The sequence below is a fragment of the Ixodes scapularis genome, unplaced genomic scaffold, assembly GCF_016920785.2.
Source record: "Ixodes scapularis isolate PalLabHiFi unplaced genomic scaffold, ASM1692078v2 PGA_scaffold3__209_contigs__length_174095766, whole genome shotgun sequence".
Classification (NCBI taxonomy): Eukaryota; Metazoa; Arthropoda; class Arachnida; order Ixodida; family Ixodidae; genus Ixodes; species Ixodes scapularis.
Genome location: NW_024609868.1, coordinates 89154777 through 89180772, shown reverse-complemented (window position 1 = coordinate 89180772; position 25996 = coordinate 89154777). Strand labels below are relative to the sequence as shown.

At 47.5% G+C, this 25996-nt stretch overlaps 1 protein-coding gene across 1 annotated transcript; it reads left to right on the top strand.

The window, feature by feature from the left end:
• Positions 1-1817: 1817 nt before the first annotated feature.
• Positions 1818-25933, top strand: LOC115323044. Its single transcript, XM_040223019.2, has 3 exons — positions 1818-1850; positions 25466-25647; positions 25723-25933. Exons 1-3 carry the CDS (start codon positions 1818-1820, stop codon positions 25931-25933), a joined length of 426 nt encoding a protein of 141 aa, XP_040078953.1.
• The last annotated feature ends 63 nt before the right edge of the window (positions 25934-25996 follow it).

The window sequence follows — 25996 nt, the reverse complement described above, 5'->3', positions numbered from 1 at the left end:
AATCAGGGAAAATTTGTTGGGCCCCAGCTTCCAATAGGGCGCTGCCAACGTGTCCCACCTGTCTTGGCGACCCCCGCCCGGTACCCTCACGGGGCCAGCTGTGACCTTCGAGGACTCTAGGTGAGAGTTAGGCCAACATCCGCTTTTCCCGAATGGGAGAACGCCGCGCATGTCACGTCAACTCTCCTGGTTGACGTGGTGGGGAGAAAAGGCCTCGTACGGACAGTCCACTTGCGTGGAGGCCTCGGGGCCCCTCCATGCGCGTGCTGGTACGAGCACGTAAGTGGCTGGCGGCGCCGGCACGTAGTTCAGCTCGGCATGAATAGCTTCCCCGATGAGGCGGGCGCCACGGGCTAGGTACTTAAGGGTCTCAAAGGTGCGGTTGATGAAGTAGACGTGGTATCTTGGGTGGCACTGTCGTCTGACCCGAGCTACTCTCTCCGGTAAATTATGGTCCGCCCTCTTAAAGAACTCCTGCATGACCCGTACGCATCGGACCAGACTCTCGTCTGGGTGCTGCGCCCTTGCCTCGAGCTCTCGGAGAATCTGCGTTGCGTGACCCGGAGGCAGTAATTCTTCTGGAAGCCTTGTCTTGAAGTCCACCAGGCTGATGAAGGATGCCTGCGACCCCAACCAGCACCTGGCGCTGGCTTGCAACGCCAGCGTAACAATGCAGTACACGATGAAGGCTTCCGAGGCACCGGATGGAAGGTGGTACGTCTGCAACTCGCCCAGGAAGCCTGCCACGAACTTGACGGCGTCGTACCCCGTGTAGACTGGCGCAGTCACGTGTGGTCAGGGCTCTCGCGGTGGGGCCTCCTGCTGGCCAGGCGTGAGGACCAGGCGCTGCCTCACGGAGTAGCACATCTTCATGACCTTCGTGAGCAGGTTCATCTGTGCCGCTGCGGCCTTTGCGGGTTCCTGCTCCCGTATGAGCATGGCTGCAAGCACAAGAAAAGTAACGCCTTTACAAACCAACATAATCGCCCAAAATGACCTGCCGCAGTAAGAATACAAGCAGTCAGACAACAAACGCGGACGTACAACAAACGCGGACGTGACGGAAGCACGGAACGACAGTGGGAAACACGGGGAGTGATAAAAATGCTTATCGAAAGAAGAGACCAAGCCCCGCGAAATTCCTGCATACCACGTTTGGACGCCTTTGTTGTCAGTTCGCCTTGCTGCATACCCGACCCGGAGAAATAACACGGAGCCAGCGGTCTCAAGAACAAAAAATTACATTTAATTTGTTACCAGCGGCGCTTCAGTCCAAGCAGCGACCGCCTGCACTCCGCCTCTGATCCGCCTTATCACGGCAGCGCGCGCGATGTGCGCGTGGCCGGCTTGACTCTGCCGCCACGCGGGAAAGTCCGGCACCTGTACATCGTAGTCAGGCGACTGGGCTGGGCAGCCACCAGGCTGCCCACAAATGATAGTGCGTAGGCCTCACTGCTAGATTCGTTGAGGTATACCCACTATTTTCTTTTCAATCAGCGAATAAGTGCGCGGCGTCCCGGCATCATCACATCTTCTGTGGCAGAAGCGGACAATTTTGCATTCCGCATGATCTAAATGAGGAGACCAAGGAACATGGAGAGGAACTAAATTACTCCTTCACCATGGGAAAGATGATAACGTCCCCTCGGAAGTGCGAGACCAAAACCTCTCCAGGCCCAGCTGGGGTCATGTACCAGATAATCAGAAACCTCCATGAAGCAAATGCGGAAGAACTTATTGAGGAAATCAATACGCGTGGGAAACTGGATGCCTACCCAGCGGGTGGACAATATCCAGGGTGGTCCCTATATCGAAACATGGCAATCATCGACGACGTTGGGAAACATGAGGCAGGGCACGCGCGGTAGCAGCGAGCAGTCGTATCTACAAGCACCTGGGATTTCACATACAGCCTAGAAGCGCACAATGAGTGCGAAAAGGCGGACACATCAAACCACGAGGTCCTCATGCTGCGAATACTAGCAAGAGAACGGAAAAGCCCCGCAGGGGGCACCTGTGAAAGCAAGTGTTTGGAGAGTGGCGTCTCTACGGACCCCGAGCCATGCAGGTTCGCCCGCCCATGTCTGGCTGTGCGTGGCTTTCCCGTGTCTGGGGAAAAAGGCATCCTGGTGGTTGAGCCACCCCCGGGGTAGGTTTGGACCCTTCGGGGCCCCCCGGGCGAGGCAATACACCACTTCGGCCCTTGCTTCTCATAGACGGGAGTCCTGGTAAGGCCCGGCCAGGATGATTCAGCCTAGTCGCGACTCCTTCTACTATCCCCTCCTTTTTTCGCCTTTGTCTTCTATTTCTTTTCACTCTTCTCATTTCTCTTCTTTCCTTTTCAACTTCTTTGGCGGCAAGGGCTAACCTTGGGTGGCAATAGATTCTCTTGTCTTGAACCACACTGGGTTATAGCGCCTTGGTAGTACTGGCAGAGCAACATACTCAGACAAGCCCTGACTGTTGTGAGGTGCTGCCTGTCCCCTGGTTGGGCTCCGTGGTGGGCGGTACGCCACGGGTGCTGAACTTTCTCTGCCTTCTATGGCGTTTTCTACCAAAACCTCTTCAGGACAAGCGTCCAAGCCGCCTTATCCTGAGCTAACCAAAGTAAAAGATGTTGAACCGGCAACCTTCACAAGATTCTTTGTTATTCATTCTGAAAATGAACAGCGCCTTGTGGGAAAAATGTCTCCTTTCGTTGTGGCAAAAGTTCTTGAGAATTTGATTGGGTATAATTACAAAGCAAAGAAGATGCACTCCGGTGATCTCCTCGTCGAAGTGAACTCTAAAGATCAAAGTATGGCGCTCCAGAAACTGTCCCGCATCGTAGATGTCCGAGTAGCACCTGCCCCACACCGCACACTGAATACCATTCGAGGGGTGCTCTCCGAGGACGACCTCCTACTCTCTAGTGAAGAGGAAATTTTCGAGGGCCTCCGACCATCGGGTGTCGTTGCTGTAAAGCGGATCATTTTCAAACGAGATGGTGTGGAAACTCCAAGCAAGCATGTTATTCCCACGTTCGAAAGACACTCTCCCAGCATTCGTAAAGGCGGGATACCTCCACTGCCGTGTCCGACCGTGCGTACCAAATCCACTGCGGTGTTTTCGGTGCCAGCAGTTCGGTCATGGCGCTCGGAGCTGTCGAGGCAAGGACATCTGCGCAAAATGTGGAAGCATTGATCACGTTGCTGATATCTGCGAGAGTGAAGTGAAGTGTGCTAACTGCGATGGTGCACATCCCGCCTACGCGCGCGCATGCCCCATATGGAAAAAGGAGAAAGAGATCGTTTCGTTGAAAGCCAAGGACAACTTGTCTTACCCCGAAGCCAAAAAGCGCTATGCTTTCTTGGCAAAGGGGGGCTTCCTCGAGGTGGTGCGTAGGGGGCTTGCACCACCTTCGGAGCCTCGACCCTTCCAGGTTCCGTCTGGGAACGGGGGGCCGTCGCTCAGCCCCCACCTACCAAAAACCAGAGGTGGCGGCATGCCCTCCACCTCAGGGAGGTGGCACTGGTGCGCCTCCCACTTGGAGGGACGGGCTGTCAAACGACATGCCTGCCCTGATTACTCGGTCTCCTCCTAGGAGGAAGGAGCGAGCCCCTCGCCGAAAGCCTCCCGAGGAGCCGTCCACATCTAAGCAGCAGCAGGCCCCTCCTGCTGCCTCCACCGTCTCACCTGAAGAGGAGCGGATGGATGTGAGTGAGTCTCCTCCCATCCTTTTGGCTCCTCCTGATGACTCAAAACTAAAGAAGTCAACCCAGAAGAAACCGATACCACGGGTAACCCCGCCCAAGCCGCCTGAGGGCGTTTCTAGGCAGGAACCCCTTTTAACATATCCATTATAAATAGTTACAGTTTCGTGCAATGGAACTGCCGAGGATTGCATCACAACATTGACGATGTGCACTTTTTTCTTGATGAGCTGCGAACTCTAGCAGTCACTCTGCAGGAGACTCATCTCAATAGCACTCATATGAACATGTTTCGTCGTCACTATGTTTTTCGAAAAGACCGTACATCATCTCATTCTTCGGGTGGAGTGGCTGTTGTGGTACGAGGCGATATTGCATGCACGGCAGTTCCTCTTCGCTCACCCCTGGAGACTGTTGCAGTGCGTATTCTTGCAGATCGTCTCAATACTCTTGTCTCCCTTTACCTTCCTCCAGATGTCCCGATTAACTTTTACGATTTGCGGGACCTGCTGAACCAGCTGCCGAAGCCCTTTTTAATCTTAGGGGATTTTAATGCACACAACCCCTTATGGGGAAGTGATCGGTTGGACAATCGTGGAAAGGTCATTGAACGTTTTTTACTTTCATCTTCACTATGCCTTTTAAACAGCAAACAACCAAAATTTTATAGTGCGAACCATAACACTTTTACATGTATAGACTTGCCTATATCATCAGCTACATTATTTCCTTGTTTTTCATGGAAGGTTTTATATGACCCTCTTGTCAGTGATGACTTTCCCATCGTTTTAGACAGTCATATTCCATTACCCACAATTTTAAAGCGAATTCCCCGATGGAAACTTGATGAGGCTGACTGGGGACTGTTTCAACAGGAGGCCACACTTGACCCGTTAATGCTTGAGAGTATGACACCAGAGGAGGCTACTTTATATGTTACCGAGCAAATCATAAATGCGGCACATCCCTCTATTCCCAAGACACCCACAAACCTCCCAAAACGGTGCAAGCCCTGGTGGACCCAGGAGTGCAGCACAACTAGGCAAAACCAGAAAAAGGCATGGGACACCTTTCGAAGGTATCTAATTCCCAGGAACTTGGTGGAGTTTAAAAAAAGAAAGGCGAAGGCTCGGTGGACACGAAAGCAGGCAAAACGGACGTCCTCGAAGAATTATGTCTCTTCCCTGAGCAGCGCTGCCTCCGCAAAAGAGGTGTGGGACCGCTACCGTAAAATTAGGGGTGACTACCGTGGCTTCATTGGTCCTCCTCTCTTCACCCCGTCTCCTGCATCGTTAAATGATATATTAAATTCCCTCGGCATGCACTTTCAGGGTGTGTCTTCCTATGATAACTACAATGCTGCTTTTAAGCTGTTCAAGAGGACTCAACGACTGAAGTTATCAGGGTGCAGATTCTGAACCTTCCAACAAACCTTTTACGGTTTGTTAGCTAAGACAGGCTCTTGACACCAAGAAACAATCCTCACCAGGTCCCGATTCTATCCACTATGAAATGCTTTGTCGGCTCTCCTTGGAATCGTTTGAACAGTTGCTTAAATTCTTTAGCCGCCTCTGGGAAGACTCCTACTTTCCCGACGGATGGAAATGTGCACACGTCATACCCTTCCTAAAACCAGGAAAGGACCCCTCATGTCCAACAAGTTACCGCCCAATTGCACTCACTAGCTGCCTGGGTAAGACACTGCCTGGGTAAGAGACTCACTAAAAGGCGGCTTGTATATTTTCTTGAAACTAACAATATGTTTGATAAGTATCAGTGTGGTTTCCGACAGGGTCGGTCCCCTTTGGATCACCTGGTACGCCTTGAAACCTTAATTAGGGAAGTATTTGTAAACAGACAGCACTGCTTTTCTGTATTTTTTGATTTAGAGAAAGCATACGACACTACTTGGAGGCATGGCATTCTTCAGGATCTCCTTGCCTATGGAGTACGAGGTCGCATGCTCCGTTGCATTAAAGCTTACTTAACGGGACGAACTTTTCAGGTTCGGTTAGGCACTACTCTGTCCGATATCTTTGTACAAGAAAGTGGGGTCCCGCAGGGAGGCGTCCTTAGTGTCACACTGTTTTCCGTCAAGATCAATACGATTGCTAAAGTGATACCACGTTCCATTGCATATTCGCTCTATGTCGACGACCTGCAGATCTGTTTTTCCTCTTGCAATCCTTCTAGTTGTGAGCGCCAGCTGCAGCTAGCAATAAATAAAATCAGCAAATTAGCAGATGAAAATGGATTCTGGTTTTCAGCTGAGAAAACTGTTTGCGTACCCTTCTCTCTCCGGCGTGGGATATCACTAGATCACGGCTTAGAAATAAACCGAACTCCTTTAGCTGTTAAAGCTGAACATAAGTTCCTGCGCATTATTTTCGACAAAAAGTTAAATTTTAACTCCCATTTACAGCAACTAAAACAGAAATGCTTAAGATCCCTTAATATTCTCAACGTTTTGTCTCATAAAACATGGGGTTCAGACAGAAAGGTTTTGTTGCGCTTGTATAACACTGTGGTGCGATCCCGTCTTGACTACGGTGCCATACCCTATAACTCAGCGCGACCATCCTCGCTGAAAATGCTGGACCCTGTGCACCATCTTGGCTTGCGGCTCGCCAAGGGCGCCTTCCGTACGTCTGCTGTACTTAGCTTGTATGTGGAATCTCACCAGATGTCCCTTGCCAAGCGACGACAGTATTTAGGACTGAGTTATGCTTCCCGGATTATGTCTGATCTCGACCATTCAACCTTTACTACTTTGCAGCGATCTCGGTACGCCCGTCTTTTCGAGAACAAGCCGAGGACGGTTAGACCTTGAAGTTTTCGTGTGGGAAGTGAACAAGAATCTCTTGAACTCGACTTTAATGGGATAGAACTCCTTACGAAGCCTCTACGTATTGCACCTTCGGAGCTGCTTCCAGTTTTTTGCGACTCGACGTTTACACGGTTCAGCGAACATAGTATTTTGCCACTTATTATTCAGCAAGAATTTGTTGAGCTACAAAAGAAATACAGCAACTATGTTCACTTTTATACCGATGGATCCAATAACTCCTCCTCCGTGGGAACTGCCGTTTACTCTGAAGAATTTACAAAGGCCCAACGACTCGAAAGCATGGCTAGTATTTTCACCGCAGAGCTCTATGGCGTATTGATGGCTATTGAATACATTATGGCAAGCAAAACTATGAAAGCTGTTCTCTTTGTGGACTCACAGAGTGTTGTTTCAGCTCTCTGCTCAGTAAAAGATACAAAAAATAAGCTAGCCCAATTAGTGCGATTTAAAATCAATAGTTCCTTAGTTCATGGCCACGATATAAAGCTTTGCTGGATCCCCAGTCATGTTGGACTTTTGGGCAATGAAAAAGCAGACCAGTTGGCTACCTCCACAAAAAATCTCACGGTGACCTCTACTGGCCTACCCCATCAAAATGTGAAGCGCCTCATCAAAAAAGCACTCCTCCGAACGTGGCAGTCTGAATGGGACCAAGAAAGTGAAAATAAGCTCCATGTGGTAAAACCAGGTTTAGGACTGTGGGAGAGTGCATGTCATGAGAATCGCTTCATAGAAGTACTTCATTGCCGCCTTAGAATTGGACACAGCTCCTTGACACATGGGCACCTGCTTTGTGGAGGGGATGCTCCAGTCTGTGAGCACTGTGGCGAATCACTAACGGTGCTTCATATTTTATGGCTCCGTTCAGGTCTTGAGGAGAACCGACGTGCTTGCTTCCCGGAATTTTTCGCATACAATATTCCTTTCCCTCCTGCACTCTTAGTGGGTGAGCATCCTATCATCCCCTTTAATCGCGTAATTTCATACTTAGAAAAACGTGTTTTTTTACGTCGATTTTAACTTCCATATCCTTTTTTCATCTTCTACGAACAACAAAACTTTTGTTGCAAAGCTGATTTCACAGTGAGCCTTCCAAGACTATTACTCTGAGCAACATTATTACATCTGTTTGGCGCAGTATGGCCTTCGTCGCATTTGCGCCAGTAAACCACCAATACTATACTATACTAGAACGGAAAAGCAAAGTTCGTCACCTTAGAATCTGCTGGACACCAGGTGATTCCCGCATTTCAGGGAACGAAGCTGCCCGCTATGTGGCTAGGTCCTTATGAGAAAGAAGCGCCCGCGCCGAGCCAGAACTCACGCGTGCCTTGTCCTGAAAGAGGTGCCCCTCTTTTACCTTTCAATTCGTACGGGTTCGTGGCCCGGGCTTGGGCGTGCAGGCGCGTGGCCTTTCATACATTTATCACGGTGAGCGAGCACAATTCCTGAAAACTTCGTCAGAGCGGACAGCATCTTGCTCAGAATTATCCGAACCAACACAGTAATCAACCAAACCATTAAGGCGAAGATGGCGGCGACAAAAACAGCGCAAGGGGCGGCCTGGCGGACCTTGAGATACAGTCACGTGTAAGATGTGCAGAGCATGAAGGGTGGCAACCACCCGGCACATCGTCTGGGATTACCCTTCAGTGACCCTCCACAGGAGCACGGCGCTGGGCAGTCTCGACTACCCATTGAGACCAACCACCTACGAAGAAAGGTACATTTCCTGCGGCCGCGTCCAAAACCGAAGAGATGTCTTGGAATCTTGTTTAGGCTACACACCAGGACTTCAAGGTAAGACATATCTTCTAACTCCCCCATTCCTCTCCCCCTTCCCGACACATGACCTCGAGTCAAGGTAGCAATGAAGAATAACCAATAAAGACGTTTTTCCCTCTCTCGCTTGCCCTCTTTTGTGTTTCTCGATTAACAACTACTAGACGAGTTCTAACAAACGAGGAAATCACGGCCAAAACGTCGTTTGGTCCGGACCGAGACGCAGATGCGAGGGCAGAACTTCCTTGCGTACGTAATCACCCTCACTCACCGCGCCTCATCTTCCCGTGTCCCTCATTTGCGTGGTGTCTGCAAATTACAAGTCTCAGCACGTCTTCCAATAGCTCGACATTTGGTCGTCAAAAGGAGTCAGCGGTTCAGTCCAGCCGTGGTCACACTGCAAACACATCATTCAAAAGCAAGGAGTCGCACCGGTCAAGATTCCTGTTCGTTTCGGGTTCCGCTTCAGTAGCTTTGAATTTTGTTCCGGCTCGGTACCGGTTTGTTTAGCGGTCCGGTTATGGTTGCGGTTCGGGCTCCCTGAGCCAATCTTATAGAGGCCTCCGAGGGTGAGAAGGCCTTCCGAGGGAGAAGAGCCTTCTCCGGAGTTCGAGTGCTCACGTGGTGTTCGAAGTACGGGGCGGCTGATGAAATTTCCGGGTGTTCTTTCAGCGAGAAGCAGAGCCATACGAAAAAGGCCTATCGACGTCTATGGAAAATACTATGGTGAGCAATCACTGCATATGGCTCTCTATGATCAGCTTTAAGAAACCGTAAAACACGCTATATTCACCTACAGAATAATCGATGTCTTTATTGCTAAAGAATCTCGACCATTCAATATCAAAAGCTGGCTTTAGAACAATGTGTGGTAGTGCAGCCCTAGACTCGGAACTATTCAATATTTTTAGCGAGCTATAGTAAAATGTATGTCCTTCATGCTATACTATAGATTCGGGACTATTCAGTGTGCCTTAGCCGGCTTTAGAGTGGTGTATGTCCCTACATCTATAAACTCGCGACCATTGAATTCTTTAGCCGGCTCAATGGTGTTTTATGACGCTTAGGCTATACACCCGCGACCTTGTTTGCACTTTTGATGTAGGAGAGTGGAAGAGGTTCATTCATGCGCTTGCTCAGGATGAGGATTTTCTTTAGACAGCTGAATGCGGTGTAAGTCGGCGGTGCTATATACATGCGGTCACAAAAGTGTCCTTAGCTGCCTATACGACTATTACAGTTTTGCCGGTTGCTCTCCCTTCGCATTGCCTTACCTCGGCGTTGATGTCCTCTCAATGTTCCGTTTTTTAGCTCTAATTATATTTTCCTTTTCCTCTGTATTTTGATTGTTTGTAAGGATATGTATTTCGTAGATTTAAGGCCTTCTAATTTTCTCGTGTCCCTGCCACGTTTGTATTTCTTTCTGTATGCTGTATTCCTTATATTTATTATTTTTGTGTATATCTCGTCGTTCTCGACGCGATCGTCAACGAACATAAACCCGCTGCTTACGCGACTACCGATGTGAGCTTTACTCTTGTCAAAACGGTCTATCGCGCTATGGAGTCGTCGATTGGACTCGAAAGAAGTCTCGACAGGGCTGTTTTGAATGTCAGTGCACCTGTCATCAGTTTAGGCAGAGCAACGACGTAGCAATCGCGAAGCGAGAGCGGACTGCGCCTTGATCTGGCCGGCCGCGTTCGCTCTGCGGAACCGTGAGCGTGGGACTCTCGAACACCGTTAGCTTACTAAAGAGGCAAGACACTGCTTCGTCGTCGCGAATCCTTTGCCTTTTAAATGGCTGCGAAGCCGTTCCAGCGACCGGCGTATCCTATGCAGCGTCTTTCAACAACCGGTCGCGCAGCATCGCAACCTTCCGTCTGTGAACACCGGCGGTTCGTCGTCGCGGGGGATTATGTTTGCGGCAGTTCATGTTCGCGGGGGCTCATAAAATGCTCGCATTGAAGTCGCGAATATGTTTGGACGGCGCTCGCAGGCTGCCAATAGGCGCCATAAAGGTTGCAATGCCGCGTGGGCGGTCGCTGACAGGCGCTGCTGCCTAGGGTTCGCCGAGCACCGGAAGGTTTTCTCAGGTGTTCGCAGGGGCAAATATTCTCAACGACAAAACAGCGTCCTGCATCATCAGCAAGCTAACGGTGCTCGAGAGTCCCAGGCTCACATTTTATGAGAGTGAAGGCAGACAGCCAGATTGTGGCGCAGTCAGCTTTCGCTTCGCGATTGCTGCGTCATTGCTCTGACTAAACAGTTGACATGTGCACTCGCATTCCACTCAGTTCTCTCAAGACTTGATGACCGTCAAATAGACGCGTTTATAGTGCAATAGTGTCGTGACAACAAAAAAGCTTACCCCGACGGGGGCGTAAACAGCGGTGCAATGTCCGTCGACACCCGCGTCGAGAACAACGAAAAAAATATATATATAAAAAAAACAAGTTAACAGCGAAAACAATATGTATTATCGTTAAGCACGCGCCATATTACTTCTCTGTTTTGCGAATTCCTCAAATCAGCAAGAGATGTTGCTTATTTTTTTTTCTTTTTCTTTAAATTATGAGACATTAAATTTGTTGGAGCTTCTTAGAGCACACAGCCGCACCATGTGTCATCGTGGTGCGCAGAGATTGTAATTGATGACAATGCGATAAACTGAGCTCACGAATGAAAAACATATAACGGCACAAATTTCTTAAACCATGCAATCAGAAACGCTGCAACGATCCAAAGATTCCCTAAATTGTAGTTTAAAAATGGGAACGCAACAGTATACAGATAAGTCTAAGTGTATTAGTAAAAAAAAAACAATATATATATAAATATATATATATATATATATATATATATTTGTGTACATCGTGAGTAAAAATATTAGAGGTAAATTTTAAATTTTAAATTATAATGTGGGTTACATGGCGTAAAACATGGTATCTTCAAACTTGCCCCGTTTTGTGTTACATCGGGCTGGGCAGCTTCTCTGGATGTTCAAAAGTTGGCTTTTCATGGTCACTCTGTATTGACAGCAGAGGAGACGCTATGCGTGTTTTAGGCCAATTCTGACTCCGGTTACGCTCACGTGACTGCAGTTTCTAAGCTGGTGAAAACGGATAGCACGGAACCTGTCTGAGGTCGAAGGCCACACATAGAATTCACTGCACTATCAACCTGGGGTCGAACTTTCAAGAGGATACAAGTGGCACATTCTCTCGTTGTGTTCACTGTTGGGATGCCCCAGAAGATTAGTCTTTGTGAGCGCACTTGCGTTCTAGCCTTGAAGGAGCTCCGCTTTTAAACTCCTTCTTTCTTTTTTCTCTCTACCTTAGCAGAAAGCGTTGTAGATGGTGCGCACTCGCCGGACCAATAAACCGTAAACTTATAACGCTTCACTCCGCTCTCTGTGCGCATGTAACGGCTTTAGCGTGATCACGTGGTTTGACGGATGACGCATTAGGGAGTTTTCGTAGACCGCGCTGCCCCCTCCGCTAAGCGTTCCGCAACGAAGAAGTTGCTATACTGCGCCTGCGCGACGATAGCCTTGACTGTGGAGTTCCCGCTATCGTAGCGGGTTGCGGAGGGCCTTGCGGGACGGCGAAAACGATCTACGAAAACTCCCTATTATCCGTTACCAATCCCGGAATGCCTGCTTGCGGACCTATTTTGGCGCGTGGTGCGGCCCGCGGGGGTGCTGTGGATTTCGCTTCTCTGGTAAATGGTATCTCGATCGAAAAGTCCTACCCGTCTGTAGGCAGCAAGCGATTTCTCCAAAGAAGCTGAAGACATTCTTCTGATGCGTTAAGTGCTTGGTTCGGCAATTGACAGCTTGTGCTACATTGTGGTGAATCTTCACGGATCCCTTCTTTCTCGTTTTTCTGTTTGAGTGGTTGTTCTGCAGTGCCCGTGTCGACATATATCTCAGATTACATCGTTAAATTCAGATATTTGCAACGTAAGTCCGCTGCTACCTACTCGGTGAGAATTGACCGTTCTTCTACGGGTACTATTCCGCATTACCTCTAGAGTTAGGCAGCGCCTATCTCCTGGTGTCCGCGAGAATAATTTCCCCGAAATGCTACCGGCAGTCTCCCTGCCTTTAGCGCTCTGAAATCATGTGACAACTGCAGGTTCAATAATGACTTTCTTGTTCCCCCTGCGTTTTATGCAAGCACGTTTCACGGCCACCTTTTGTGGATACACGTTTCCTCGACACTCGTTACTCGAATTGCACGAGGGGCATTTCATCGCGCACGTATTTCTGAGGCGCGTGCCCACCGACCAAGCCCACCCGTTCACGCCACTTCTTAGCAAATCTGCGGCAACTTGTCAAAAAAGAAAAAAAAAAAAAACAGAAACATTTGGGGTTGTTTATCGAACAATGCGTGTTGATGAAACGATCTGTCCATGAAACGTCTTTCGATGAACTGATTGCAGCGCCAATAATTGGTGACTGCCGGTAGAATTTCTGAGAAAAGGCTTTGCCGGCTGCCGGGAGAGTATACCCTCGAATTACCTTTGGTTCTTGTTTGCTTTGCAGCATTCTCAGTGTTACAACAGCTTAGTAGTACCTTTTCACGTATAACAGATTGCTTAGTTTGTACTTGTCTACAGAATAGGCTGTGTGCAACGAACTTCTAGAAGACTTGAAAACAATCCCTTGAGTCTGTTTACCTACCTTTTTGCAAAAGCTTGGGCAAGCGCCTTCTTTGTTTTCTTGTTGAAGGGTTTTCTCGATGTTTTAAATAGGTTTATCAAGTTCGAAACGTCTTAGAAATGGTTTAAATGTCCAACCTTTTCTATATCTAAATAAAATGTTGTTTTTTAAGATGTATAGTGGAAACAAATAATTTGACTCAAATTTAATACGATTTCTGTAAAAAGAAAAACTACAGTCAGCTATAGCACGATGGTAAAGAGAACCACAGGGCGAGCTATAAAATAAGCTATAGCAAACCATACAGAGAGCCATAGGTAAGTAAAAAAACTACAGGAAAAGCCATGGACTGCTATAGCACAGTGTCTAAAATGTAAGCCATAAAGGTCTCTATAGCGGACCATACAAAAAGCTATAGACGGCTAAAGGAACCATACGAACAGCTATAGGCAGCTATAGCACGATGGGTACAGAGAACCATAGGACGAACTGTAGAATGAGCTATAGCGGACCACACAGAGGGCTATAGGCGGCTAAATAAACTACAGGAAAAGCCATTGGCTGCTATTTGCCTCGAAATCCAACTAAAGGTGGCGCTACGGTCGCGATATCATCATCGTCAATGTGTGGACAGGAAGATGGCTGCCCCATACGCTATCTATGATTGCGGCCAAGAATCTGCAGAATATCGCCTTTGTTGCCTCGTGCAGCATCATTGTGAAAGCCATTTCAACTGAAAATGGTCCCATACTGTTCACTGCCTCAGTGCAATACCTCTTGCACCGAGGTGGGAGTCAGTTTTCATCGATATCCTGCGGCCGGCGCACTGAGGAGAGAATAGCTCTCGAAGTTGAGATCTGATTTACGCGATGGTTTGCTCTAAACATTTCGCGACCGAAGACTTCAAACAAACGATGCATGACAACCAAGGTAAGTGGAAAAATAAAACTGTTTACATAATTTGACGTCATGATGGCGCTTAAGACGAGCACAAAAGGGAGACAGACAACACGTGTTGTCTGTCTCCCTTTTGTCCTCGTCTTAAGCGCCATCATGACGTCAAATTCCCAGTACCAACTAGCCCAACAATCTGCATTAATTTGTTTACATAAGTGTCACAAGTGGCCCAAGTATAGTACGCGTAAAGCGTGCGCGTTGATACTCGCTCGCTGCTGGGCAGTGTGATCGTCCTTCATGTGGGTTCTCCCGCTGCGGGAATGCGAATGCCAGAAACGTATTACTGCGTGAGAATTCGACTTCGGAAACATTCTATAAAGGCCACTCTCACGAGCCCCCCACAAAACGCCACACTAAAGGAGACATCGACTGCAGTGGAAGTGACTCGCTCAGTACCACGCGTGTGCGTCGGATGCACCTTTTCAGTTTTCTTGAAGTTCGGTCGGAAGTACGCGGTAAATAGGGCTGATGGGAACTGGTCAATCTACTGAAGACGCAACAGGTACTATCGAGCCTGATGAATAACTTGATTATGCTCCATCAATTTTTCTTACCCTCTGCTTGACGAAGGTTTCGTGCCACTTCGCTTGAAAAACAAATATTCAACGGCAAATCTCAGTACATGAAAACGGCATAATTACATCTAAGGTTAACAGCTCACTAAAGGGCATAGGTGCCACGTACGAAGCTCGAGCCATTCTTTTCGGAAGTGACTGCCCCGCCTACTGCAAAAACCTTCGCGAGCACCATATTTTCGAGAATTAAAAAAATAGCAAAAATAAAGGCACGCGAGTGCCTTTCTTGCTCTGAAGCCACAATTCAGGTATTTAGAACCCTCGGGAGTTAGCGGCCGGGAACAGGTTCCTATATCTAATTTGCGAAAAATTGGGATCGCAAAAACAAAGGTTTTTACATTAAAACGATCGGGAGGACGAATCTTGCGATTCTCTTAAAGGGATGCTGAGAGAAATTTGGATTTCACAAAATAAAGTAGCAGGAGTGTTGAACGGGGCGCCACAAACCTCCAAACATCATTGACAGAGCGATATCTCGAACGGATCGCCGTATTTTCGTAAAAAAAAGGATGCGATTGAGTGAGAATCGCGACGTCACGTTTCCTGCAGAATCACTTAGCACTCTAAAAAAAGCCCGTGCGTCTTCTTGCCCACACAACACTCGGAGAGCCAATCACCGCAACTCACGGAGGCAGCTCAGCGAATGACGATGCGGAAACATATGTTTAGACCAAAAACGCAGTCTGAGTTGTTACATTAAGCAATGCAAAACGTCACGCTTGCATTGCTTAATGTCACAGCTCAGACCGCGTTTTTTGGTCTAAACATGTTTCGGCATCGTCATTCGCTGAGCTGCCTCCGTGGGTTGCGGTGATTGGCTCTCCGAGTGCTGTGCGGGAAAGTTGACGCACGGGCTTTTTTTAGAGTGAGGAGGAGGGAAAACGGGGCACACTCTAAAAAAAGTCCGTGCGTCTACTTTCACGCACACCACTCGGAGAGCCAATCACCGCAACTTACGGAGGCAGCTCAGCGAATGACGATGCGGAAACATATGTTTAGACCAAAGAACGCAGACTGAGTTGTGACATTAAGCAATGCGAGCGTGACGTTTTGCATTGCTTAATGTCACAACTCAGACTGCGTTTTTTGGTCTAAACATATGTTTCCGCATCGTCATTCGCTGAGCTGCCTCCGTGAGTTGCGGTGATTGGCTCTCCGAGTGTTGTGCGTGAAAGTAGACTTACAGACATTTTTTAGAGTGCATTGCTTCTTTGTGTCCTCATGTCCCTGCGGAGTCAAAGCGAGAAGAGGAGGGCACGAGAATCGCGACGTCACGGGTTTTTTTCTGCTTCTTCACGCGCTCCTCTTTCAAGAAAATACGACCATCCGTTGGAGATATCGCTTTACGAGTGATGCTCCAGGGTTTATGGCGCCCAGTTTAGCGCTTCCGCGTTGTTTTTTGAAATCAAAATTTTGATTCAGCATCTCTTTAAAGACGTACCCGGCCGTTGGAGTTACAAAAAATGGGTATTTGGCAGAACGAATGTAGGAAAGTTCATTAATCGTGGCACCGTTTATGAGTTTCAGATCTACAGTGTGGGGAGCTTTGCTGAGAGCCGACGACTGCGGTGGCAATCAGTTCGTCGAATGACGTTTCATGGACAAATCGTTTCGTCGACACTGCGATGTTTCATCGACAGGTCGTTTCGTGGAAACGAGCACCCACTCGTTTCATCGACACATGTTGCGACGTTTCGTCGACAGCTCGCTCTGCCAGCTCCTGGCTTCGCCAGCTGCACAAGGTTCAGCTGGCGAAGCCAGGAGCTGGCAGCGCGGCCTTGTGTTGGATGGATGGATGGATGAAAGATGGCCGACTGGGCCAAGTATGGCGAACCAAGAATGGCCAACCAGTGCGCAGCCATCTTGCCTCAAGGCGAGAGGGCTGCGCACTGGTTCGCCATTCTTATACTATCGCAAAGATTGCGATAGTTTAAGTCGGTGAGACCGACTAAGAAAATAATAATAAGCAGAAAAAAAATTGCAATAGTTTAAGTCGGTCTCATCGACTTAAACTATCGCAATTTTTTGCGATAGCCGCTACTTTCACATTTTTTTTTGGGGGGGGGGGGGGGGGGGGGGGGAGGCAGGCATTGATCGCACTGATTTCGGAACTTACAATCTGTATGGTCTCGCTCGTGTCTTTGCCCGAACCTTTAAGAAGCGTTGTCAAAGCCGGGAAGTTTTGTTCTCAACCACTGTCCTTTCTCAAATTAGATTCTTAAAACATTCAAGAATATGTGCTGCTCTTGAGGGCTACGCTTTAGGCTGCATACGTGATCGAGGTGTCGGTACGTCATCGAATGCAACCCTTCGCGGGCTGGCCGCCGGCACTCCGACTGTTTTGAAAAAGTGGCGCAGGATCGTTTCCAGAGCAAGTGTATCTCTCCGCGCGTCGCGTCCTTTGGTAGAATCCTCAAGATTCACCTGAACATAGCATAGATAGTCCACACGTCAAAACACTGAAGCTCTTAAAAATATTGGAGTTCTCGTGCTTTTTTTTTTTTTTTTTTTTGCATTGCTATGTAGCTTTTTTTTAGGTTTACTCGCGGGCAACGTGCTCGCGGTAGTGCGAGTGTTATTGGTTTTCGTGTTTTTGTTATTTATTTTTATTTGACTATGTTTACAGCCCCCTTATTATGTAATGTCCTTTTTAAACGGCCCTTAAGGATAAATGACGATGAAACGAGTGTGACTAAACAGTTTTTTCGCGTATAAATCGCAGTGAGCAGTAAAACACCGCATCCCTTCTCCTTTTGAATAATTGAGCGTAATGAACATGCTTAATTTCAAGTGAAATATTAGGGTTGTAATGTTGCAATAAAAAGCAGCAAGCTGTATTTTTGTTTAAAATAACCAATATAAAGAAAAAAATCTGTGTTTACGCCCTTTTCCGCAACCCACCAATGGATCGAAGTTTTGTTTTGCACCTACGCATATTTTTCTCCACCACTTTTCTTCTTCCAGTAACTTTCGGTTCCATAAACGGGCATCGGAAATTGCAAATATCTGAATAGGCCACGCCCGAAGTTACGCGCGCTCTTGCTTATTCCACGTGACACGGATGAGAGCGAGGGTAGAGCGCAGTTGCTGACCTTGGAAAGCAACTGCGCTAGGCATCCTCTTTTTCATCTGTTACAAGCGCTTGTACCTTAAGTTTCCGACATTCCCTTTGGAGCAGCAAAAAAAAAGTTTGTCGACGAAACGTTTTACGGTGGTGCTGTCAACAAAACGATTGTCGACGAAATGTCACAGTGTCGACAAAACGTGTGTCCATGAAACGTGTGTCCACAAAAAGTTGTCCACGAAATGTAATTCCACGAAACGAGTTTCGACGAAATGATAGGGACCCTGCAATGGCATTGAAACTGAAACAAATAACCCCTTCACAACAACAAACAAAGTAGCAATATTATATAAGCATCCGGCTTGGCATTCCTTGCCTTCGGGTGTTTTCACTCTCCTGGAACGATACAATCTTTTCGAAGGAACAAGCATTCACAACAAAAATAGCGCAGTTTACCTGAAAACAAGCCTACATCGTCTTGAGGATTCATTTTTCACCGTGCGCCGAGAGCAGACGACGTGCGGCGGTATCCACGCTAGCGGTGTTTCTAGCATCGGCCGCACGGTGGCGGCTCTGTTCGATCTCGAGGCGAATAGCACGGTGCCTAAAAAAATGCATAGTGTAAGCCAAAGCCACAGAGATCTCTAGCAGATCATGCAAAAAGCTATAGACGGCTAAAGGAACCATAGGAAAAGCTATAGGCAGCTATAGCACAATAGGTATAGAGAGCCATAGGACAAACTAAAGAATGGGCTATATCGGACCATACAGAGAGCAATAAGCGGCTAAAGGAACCAAAAGAAAAGCCATAGTCGGCTATAGCATTTTTTCTAAAGGGACCCATAGGGTAAAACGTACAAAATTCTAGAGCTTTTCATTGAAAAAAGCTATAGACAGCCATAGGAGAAGCTCGACATAAAAGCGGCTATATCTAATTGAGCCAATTTTCGACAGCCGGCCATACAAAGGATTTTATATAGCCGACCAAGAACCATTTTTGGATGAGGATGATGCAACCCGTCGACGTTCTTGCCGCGCTCCGGTGGCTGACGCAAGAAGTCGACGCTCTTGCCGCTCGAACTGAAATGCCATGACCGACAGACCCGCACACACACACACACACACAAGCAAGCCGGTGTTTCTCCTTCCGAAGGCAGGCGCTCCCAGATCGCATTTTGGCCTCCGAAAGATGCTCTTCTTGTGTTTAGATCCTCCATTGAAGACCACCACCGACCCGATGTCTGAAGGGTTGGTATCGGGAATCTGAGCGTGACTGCGTCGCTGGCCCGTGCTGGGGCCCAACGCGACAAGAGGTTTTGCCGCTGTTTGCGACAGGTGGAGGCCAACTCCAGGACGGAGCCAAGGACGGCAGTCGTAACACAAGTGCAGTAGCCAGGGGAGGGGCTTGTGGGGCTTCAGCACCTCTCCTCCCCTCTCCCCCCCCCTCCCCCCGAAATATCGAGACGACCCTATATTATACAAACGTATTGCGACGCCCCCCTCCCTTCACCGCCAAATCACGTAACTTCCACCAGTCCAGTAAAATATCAACCAAGCTGGATACTAATAAAAGTCCAAGTACACCTAAGCACTTCTCATGCGCTGTGAATGCGAAAGCATGAATGTCGTTCTTCCGCTCCCTTAGTTCGTCTGCGGCGTAGTGGCGTGAACGGCCGAGCCCGAGCTCTTGTGAAGTGCCCGCGCCGCGCTGAGCTCATCCGTACAGCCACTCCGGAATTTGCCCGAGCGGGCTGTGCGGCCAGGCCCACACCGCCGCACCTCTCACCGGCGGCCGGGCCGCTTAGAGCTGCTGCGTGCGCTGCGCCGCCATGGAAAGGGCTTCTCTGGTGGCGTTTCTTGGAACTACGCCGCGCGAGGGCCAATGGGAGCCTCGTTCCTTGAGGACGCGCGCCAGGCAATGGGAGCCTCTTCATCAGATTTCTGCTACAGACGATAGGCTTCGTTCCATAGACCCAGGAAGATCGGTGGCCGATCCCGGCTCCGTCAAACATTTGTTTTTTCGGCGGCTTCGTAGACTTCGTTTCATCGATCAAGTACGGTTCGTTCATGTGCATGTTTTAGATTCCATCCCATACGAGATGTAATTTAGACTGCGCTCAATCGTGACACTGCAATGACGTACGTTAAATGACACCGGGACAATCTTGTTTTCGCACCAGAGATATAATAAAACAAAAGCGAGGAGTAAAAAAAAAAAAAAAAAAAAGAAGATCGCTGGCCGAGTGGTCTAGCGCACACCAGCTCGGTGCACGTGGAGCGAAAGCTCGCGCTGCAGAACCCAGGGATCCTGGGTTCGAGCCCCACCCCTGCCCGTTTCGATCTGGATGAGCATCGTACCGGCGTGCGGTCGTGTATCACTACTGCGTGATGCACGTTAAAGACCCCAGGCTAGCGGCTGTACCGTACTCGCTAAATTTCTCATCTACAGCTGGGAGACTCGTCGCCCCTGTGAGGCAGACCAAGTTCTAGGCTGTATAAACACACACAAAACATAATTTTTTTTCCATAGACCCTTTCCGGAATTCAGTGCCATCTGGTGACTCAAATGGCAGTTTATCTATTACTACAGTAATGGCGCCAATGAACCCGTGGTCTGCAGTATTTTATGGGGCACAGTCACTTTTAAAGGTCAACAATAAACGAGAATGTGCGCTTCACCACAATCATTTTTCAATCTCTCTTAGTGTCGATGGTGAAACAAATGCAGCAAGTCGGAACGAAGCGCCAACCCACATAGACGCCTTGATAGAGTTCTTTACATCAAGGGGCTTTGAAGCCGAGTGAGTGCTACTAACAGATTGACTTGGAGCGAGTTAGAAATGAACGCTTACGCAGCTTTTGCGTCCAATTCTCGCTTCATGCTGCGCTAACATATAGAATGTATAGGCCTCGAATCACCGGCTTAGGAGCATCTTCAACTTCTTCCTTCATCAGTAAACAGAGGGCCGCCATTAGTATAGCACATATGGCGTTTTGAGGTGATGATGATAGTGATTAAAGTGGCCAGACTGAATTCCGGAAAGGGTCTATTGGGACAGAAGAAGATGCCGTTTGGCTCGGCGTCAAAGCTGAAGACGTCGGTTCGCTCCAGGGGGCAGTTAATGCTTTCGCATTAATAATCATGCGCAAAACACAAGAGCACTGCTTTGAATGCTGAGGCTTGCGTAAAAAAGACTGGTGCATAAACGTCGTGTACAGCACTTTCAAGAAAAAAAAAAGATAAGAGAATAAGAGAAAGACGAAAATCAAAATCATAAACAAATATTACACGAGATGAACTCAAATGATACTTGAAGATAAATTAAAGAACATAACGTTGTCCTTCAGATAATATTGTTGTGGCTTAGCCGAATCATTGAAGTCAGGTAAGATAGAAGGGTGTTCCTTTTTAACTTCCTACCATTCCCCCCTCTCTCTCACCCACAACTGGAGTCGCCAACCAACAGCAATGACACCCTGACATCGTTACCTCATATAAACCTTTAAATTGGAAATTGAAACAAAATTTTGTCACCACGGTAAACAGGTTGTACTGAAAAATAGCATGACATTCTATTAGCCGCGAGATGTTTTTGGTAGCGTCCCCCTTTGGTGTCCTCTAGTGACGTCATTATCTCGCGAACAACGAGTTCGATGGTGTTAGTAATTAGCATGGCGGAATCTCGAAATCATTCCGCTCTCAAAGCAACACTGCCAATACCATTAAAATTAAAGTTCTTACATTCCTCTTATTTCCGTCCATGGGAAATCCTTTGGTGACGTGATAGTCAGCATTCGGCCGATCGTGGCAGGCCGACCAGAGCGACGCTTTTGATGGCGCACGTCGCCACTACTGCACTGTAACGTCGGGAGTATTCACAAAAATTGAGACGTGCTAGTTGCATTCTTGTCCAAAAGTTTATGTACTTATGATGGAATATACATTACCGAAGCATGATTGAAAGCTGAGTCTGTTAACATTACTTGATACGTTACGGTTTCAATACCACTAATGACAATCCCCAGAGCTTAAACGGACACTCAAGTGGTTTTTGAGTTCGTGTTTTGATGATGACAGCTGAATTAAGACTAAGGATGCCGCGAACCGCCCCAGGTTCGATTTCGAAAGGTTTCAATATTTGCGAAGCGAACTAAGGTTCGATTTCAAAAAATTTCGATATTTTCGTACTGACCGAAGTTCGAATTCGAAAAATTCGCAACTTTCGATCACAGTAAAGTGGAGATTTGGGCCAGTTGGTTCATTGCAAGCAAAAAAGCGCCGAAAAAATACAGGGACACAGACGAAGGGAAACAGGACAAGGCGCACTCTCAACTGATGTTTATTGAAAAATTCACACGTTATATAGCCACACACACACACACACACACAAAAAAAAATTAATTTCTTTACTATCTACTCAGCCCGCGTTTCAAAAATTCAAACTCATTTGTAGATAAGGATACCGACGTGTCACTTATACAATTCTTGTCTCTGGTCCTAATTGCATACGCCTCGTGTAATTCCCGCGACACTTTATCTTTGTATCTAGACAAAATCTTGGTGTCATTGAAGGCCGGGGTGCAAGAGCATCTATTGCAATGAATTGCAAGGTGCCCCGAAGGCGTCGTTCTTGTAGAGGCAGCGTGCTCTCGGGTGCGATCATTAACGCACCTGCCCGTGCGTTAATGTTTCAGCAGGCACCTGCCTGCTGAAATAAGTACGTTGAATGTGCCACTGGCGTCGTCTATGAAATCCCCATGACGTGTGGGATGACATACGTGGGCCAGACGGGCAGGTGCGTTAATGATCGCACCCGAGAGCACGCTGCCTCTACAAGAACGACGCCTTCGGGGCACCTTGCAATTCATTGCAATAGATGCTCTTGCACCCCGGCCTTCAATGACACCAAGATTTTGTCTAGATACAAAGATAAAGTGTCGCGGGAATTACACGAGGCGTATGCAATTAGGACCAGAGACAAGAATTGTATAAGTGACACGTCGGTATCCTTATCTACAAATGAGTTTGAATTTTTGAAACGCGGGCTGAGTAGATAGTAAAGAAATGATTTTTTTTTTTTTGAGTGTGTGTGTGTGGCTATATAACGTGTGAATTTTTCAATAAACATCAGTTGAGAGTGCGCCTTGTCCTGTTTCCCTTCGTCTGTGTCCCTGTATTTTTTCGGCACTTTTTTGCTTGCTTTCGATCACAGTGGAGTTTCGAATTCGAAATGTTCGAAGCTTTCACGGTTTCTAAAATTTCGGATTCGAACATTTCGAATATTTTTTTACTTCAGGTTCGATAAAATCGAAGATTTCGATTTTCTTTGGAAATAAAATTCGAAAACTTCGAACGCTTCGAATTTTTATAGACATGAAGTTCGAACAAATCGAAGATTTCGAATTTCTCTCTGCATAAAGTTCGAAAAGTTCGAAGGTTTCGATTCTCTTTTAACGCTAAAGTCGAAAAAAAAAAACTTCGAAGATTTTGAATTCCTTTCTAGTCCAAGTTTTCAAAGTTCGAAGTCCGGTTTTCAAGTTCCTCCACAGTTTCAGTTTCAAATAATGTTTTCACGACTCACTGGTTTTTACAAAATCAAGTTTAGAGAAGTTAAGGCGTGATATCTAAATTCTGCGAAGTTGGTCAGGCAACGAGTGTCCCAGATGTGCTGGAATATTTGCCAGTGCAGAGTGACGTGTGACCATAGATCAGTAATTGTGACCGCCAGCCCGGGGGGGGGGGGGGGGTCTTTAAGCTGCATCACGCAGTAGTGATCACACGAACACACTGTTTCACGAGACTCATCCAGTTCGAAACGGCCAGGGGAGAGCAGGAGGTTGAGGCTCAGAAAAACCTTGAAGCGACCTGGGAAACTACCTCGCCAATCCTTGCACGCTGGTAGTAATCCGATCGAACGCCGCCCGAGTGACGCTGGCATATAGTAAGTTAAGTTTGTATTTGTCCTGGAGGTTTATTTTCTGGGACGGAGGAAACGCCTCGCAAAAAGCCGACACAACTCGAAGTCGAGGAGCGTTATACTATACAAGTGGCATCGGAAGATGAAAAACGGGGGGAAAGAGGGTAGTGTGTGTGCGTGTCTGTGTGGACGTGGGGGGGGGGGGGGGGGGGGGGCTTCAGTTCCCTTCTCCCCCTTTCAAATATTTCGGACTGTTAAAGAAAACTATACGTGGAAAGAGGGCGTGGTCGAGCTTATTTTAATCTGAAATTATTTATGCATATGTATAGCTACTGTCGCTCTTCACTGCATAAACGATTGCGTAGATGGTCATTGTTAGAAAATCGTTGTCAGAAGGCACTACTCGTCACATCCTTAGTTGTTCGGAAGTTCAAAGCTCTTTTCGACCTAAATACCTGTGCCAATAATAATAAAAAAAAAGAAAGAATAAATGCGGGGATAACAAGCTGGAAAAAAAAAAAAAAAAACTATGGAGAATTCGCCGGAAGTGTTGTATTCTTGCATATTCAGAGGTTCAGAACTTCGAAACAAGTTTCTTTTACCAGAATGTGTACAGGCTAAAAGAAACACATTATTTTGTATTCTGCAGATGGCAACGATCAGTACTGTATGTGGTGCTAATTTAAATGCGATACCTCAAACCACTTAGACGAAAATAAATATCAAGTCTAGGTCAAAATTGCATGCAGATAAATGTTTGGACATTTCTTCGAAACTCACGTTGAATAACAATAATCACATCTTAAGACGGCACTCATTCTTAAAAAAGTATATCATTCTACCATAAATAGCTTCGACAATTGCGCGCTTCGAATTTGGCACAAACGATAATCGTCAAAAACACGTCGTCCTTCCTCGCCCCTTCGGGAATTTCTTTCTTTAAAACTAAGCACGCCAGAACATTGAAACAAATGGCATTGTCTTTCGTAAGGAACGCAGCACCGCGTGTAAAAGTTCTAGAAAAAAAAAAGTACGAATGTACCTCACTGCATTAATTCAAATGAAACCGTCCGCCGGTCTTTCGAAGTTCGACTAACGTCGAACTTTTACCCTAAAGGTCGAAGTTCGTTGAACTTCAGACTTTTCAGGATACGAAAGTTCGAAACTTTTCGAATTCTCTTGATAAATAAGTTCGACAGTTCGAAATTCAACGAATTTTTTGGTCAGTCAAGTTCGGAAGTTCGACAAGCCTCGAACTTTGCAGCGCAATAAGTCCGAAAGTTCGAAAAGCGTCGAACTTCTTAGCTTAACAAGGTCGAAAATTCGACTTCCGTCGAATTTTACGATATAGACAGGTCGAAAAATCGAAATCTTTCGAATCTTTCGAACCGCTTGAATCGGTCATCGAAACTTCGATTCGAAAAAAGTTCGCGGTATCCCTAAATTAAGACGCCCTAAGTATCCCTACAAACCAAAAAATATAGACCTTTTCTGCAAGTGCGCCGCCATCTTGAATTGACGTCACTTCCAGTATGGGCGACAACAATGTTTTGCCTTTGCCACGCCAATAGATGGCATTTAGTATATAAGCATAACCGTCACACTTTCTCGTTTTTCCTCCCTTTTATTTTTTTACCATTTGCAGGTTGAAACGTTTTCGTCGCCCATACCGGATATGCCTATTAGGTGGCTGGGGACGAGAGTACAGAGAAAAGGTCTATAGTCATACGGTGATTACTTGTTTAATAAAAAGGTAAATGAAGGCCGGCAAACCTCGGATCCAACCGAAAACGAAACCACTCTCATTGGTCATCGCACGCATATCAAAACGATCTCGGGCCAATTGCGTTGAACGACGTCCCGTCGCGCAGCGATCCCGAGATAGCCGCGCCGGCCGAACCTCTTTGTCATTCGAGCTTCGATCATGGCGGAGTTCTGTACGCTCGAGGACCTGACGCCGTTAGAGCTTGACATCCTTCGGCGGACAGCCGACCTGGGGATGATTTCCTACGACGCCAATCCGACGTGCGATGTATACGACAGCAGCGCATCGGAGTCGTGTTCGGGCTCTGAGGACGAGCAGGCGGCCATGTCCGAGGACGAAGACGGCGCCTTTGACGAGACGGGGCGGATCGGCAACACCGACTGGTGGGTGATACGCTGTTGATTTTACCGCTGTATCTGTCATTTATGCTTGTTCTCTTCTTATCTTCTTTCTCAAAGGTGCCAGTGCGCATGTTACGCGCAGATGCCGACAGCTGACGAGTGCGTCTGCTGCCGCGAGTACACCGCCGCCGCGTTGAGGAAACCTGGCTGCCTAACAAGCAACCCGGATATCGAGACGGTGTGCTTGAATCCGGGGGTGCTCGAGGTCGCCTACCTTATGATGCGGCACTACCGCCAGGACGGAATGGGCACAACAGCGTACGAGTGAGTTCAACACCGTAATTTGCTGTTCGGCTAACTTGCAAACCGGCGCCAGCAGTAAAACGTTAGA

Excerpts from the sequence above, each read along its gene's own strand:
- LOC115323044 (XM_040223019.2), top strand. The coding sequence starts at position 1,818 with ATGGCAATCATCGACGACGTTGGGAAACATGAG. Across the intron at positions 1,851-25,465 it reads ACGACGTTGGGAAACATGAG|CTTGACATCCTTCGGCGGAC; the intron begins GCAGGGCACGCG and ends ACGCCGTTAGAG. Across the intron at positions 25,648-25,722 it reads CGGATCGGCAACACCGACTG|GTGCCAGTGCGCATGTTACG; the intron begins GTGGGTGATACG and ends TCTTTCTCAAAG.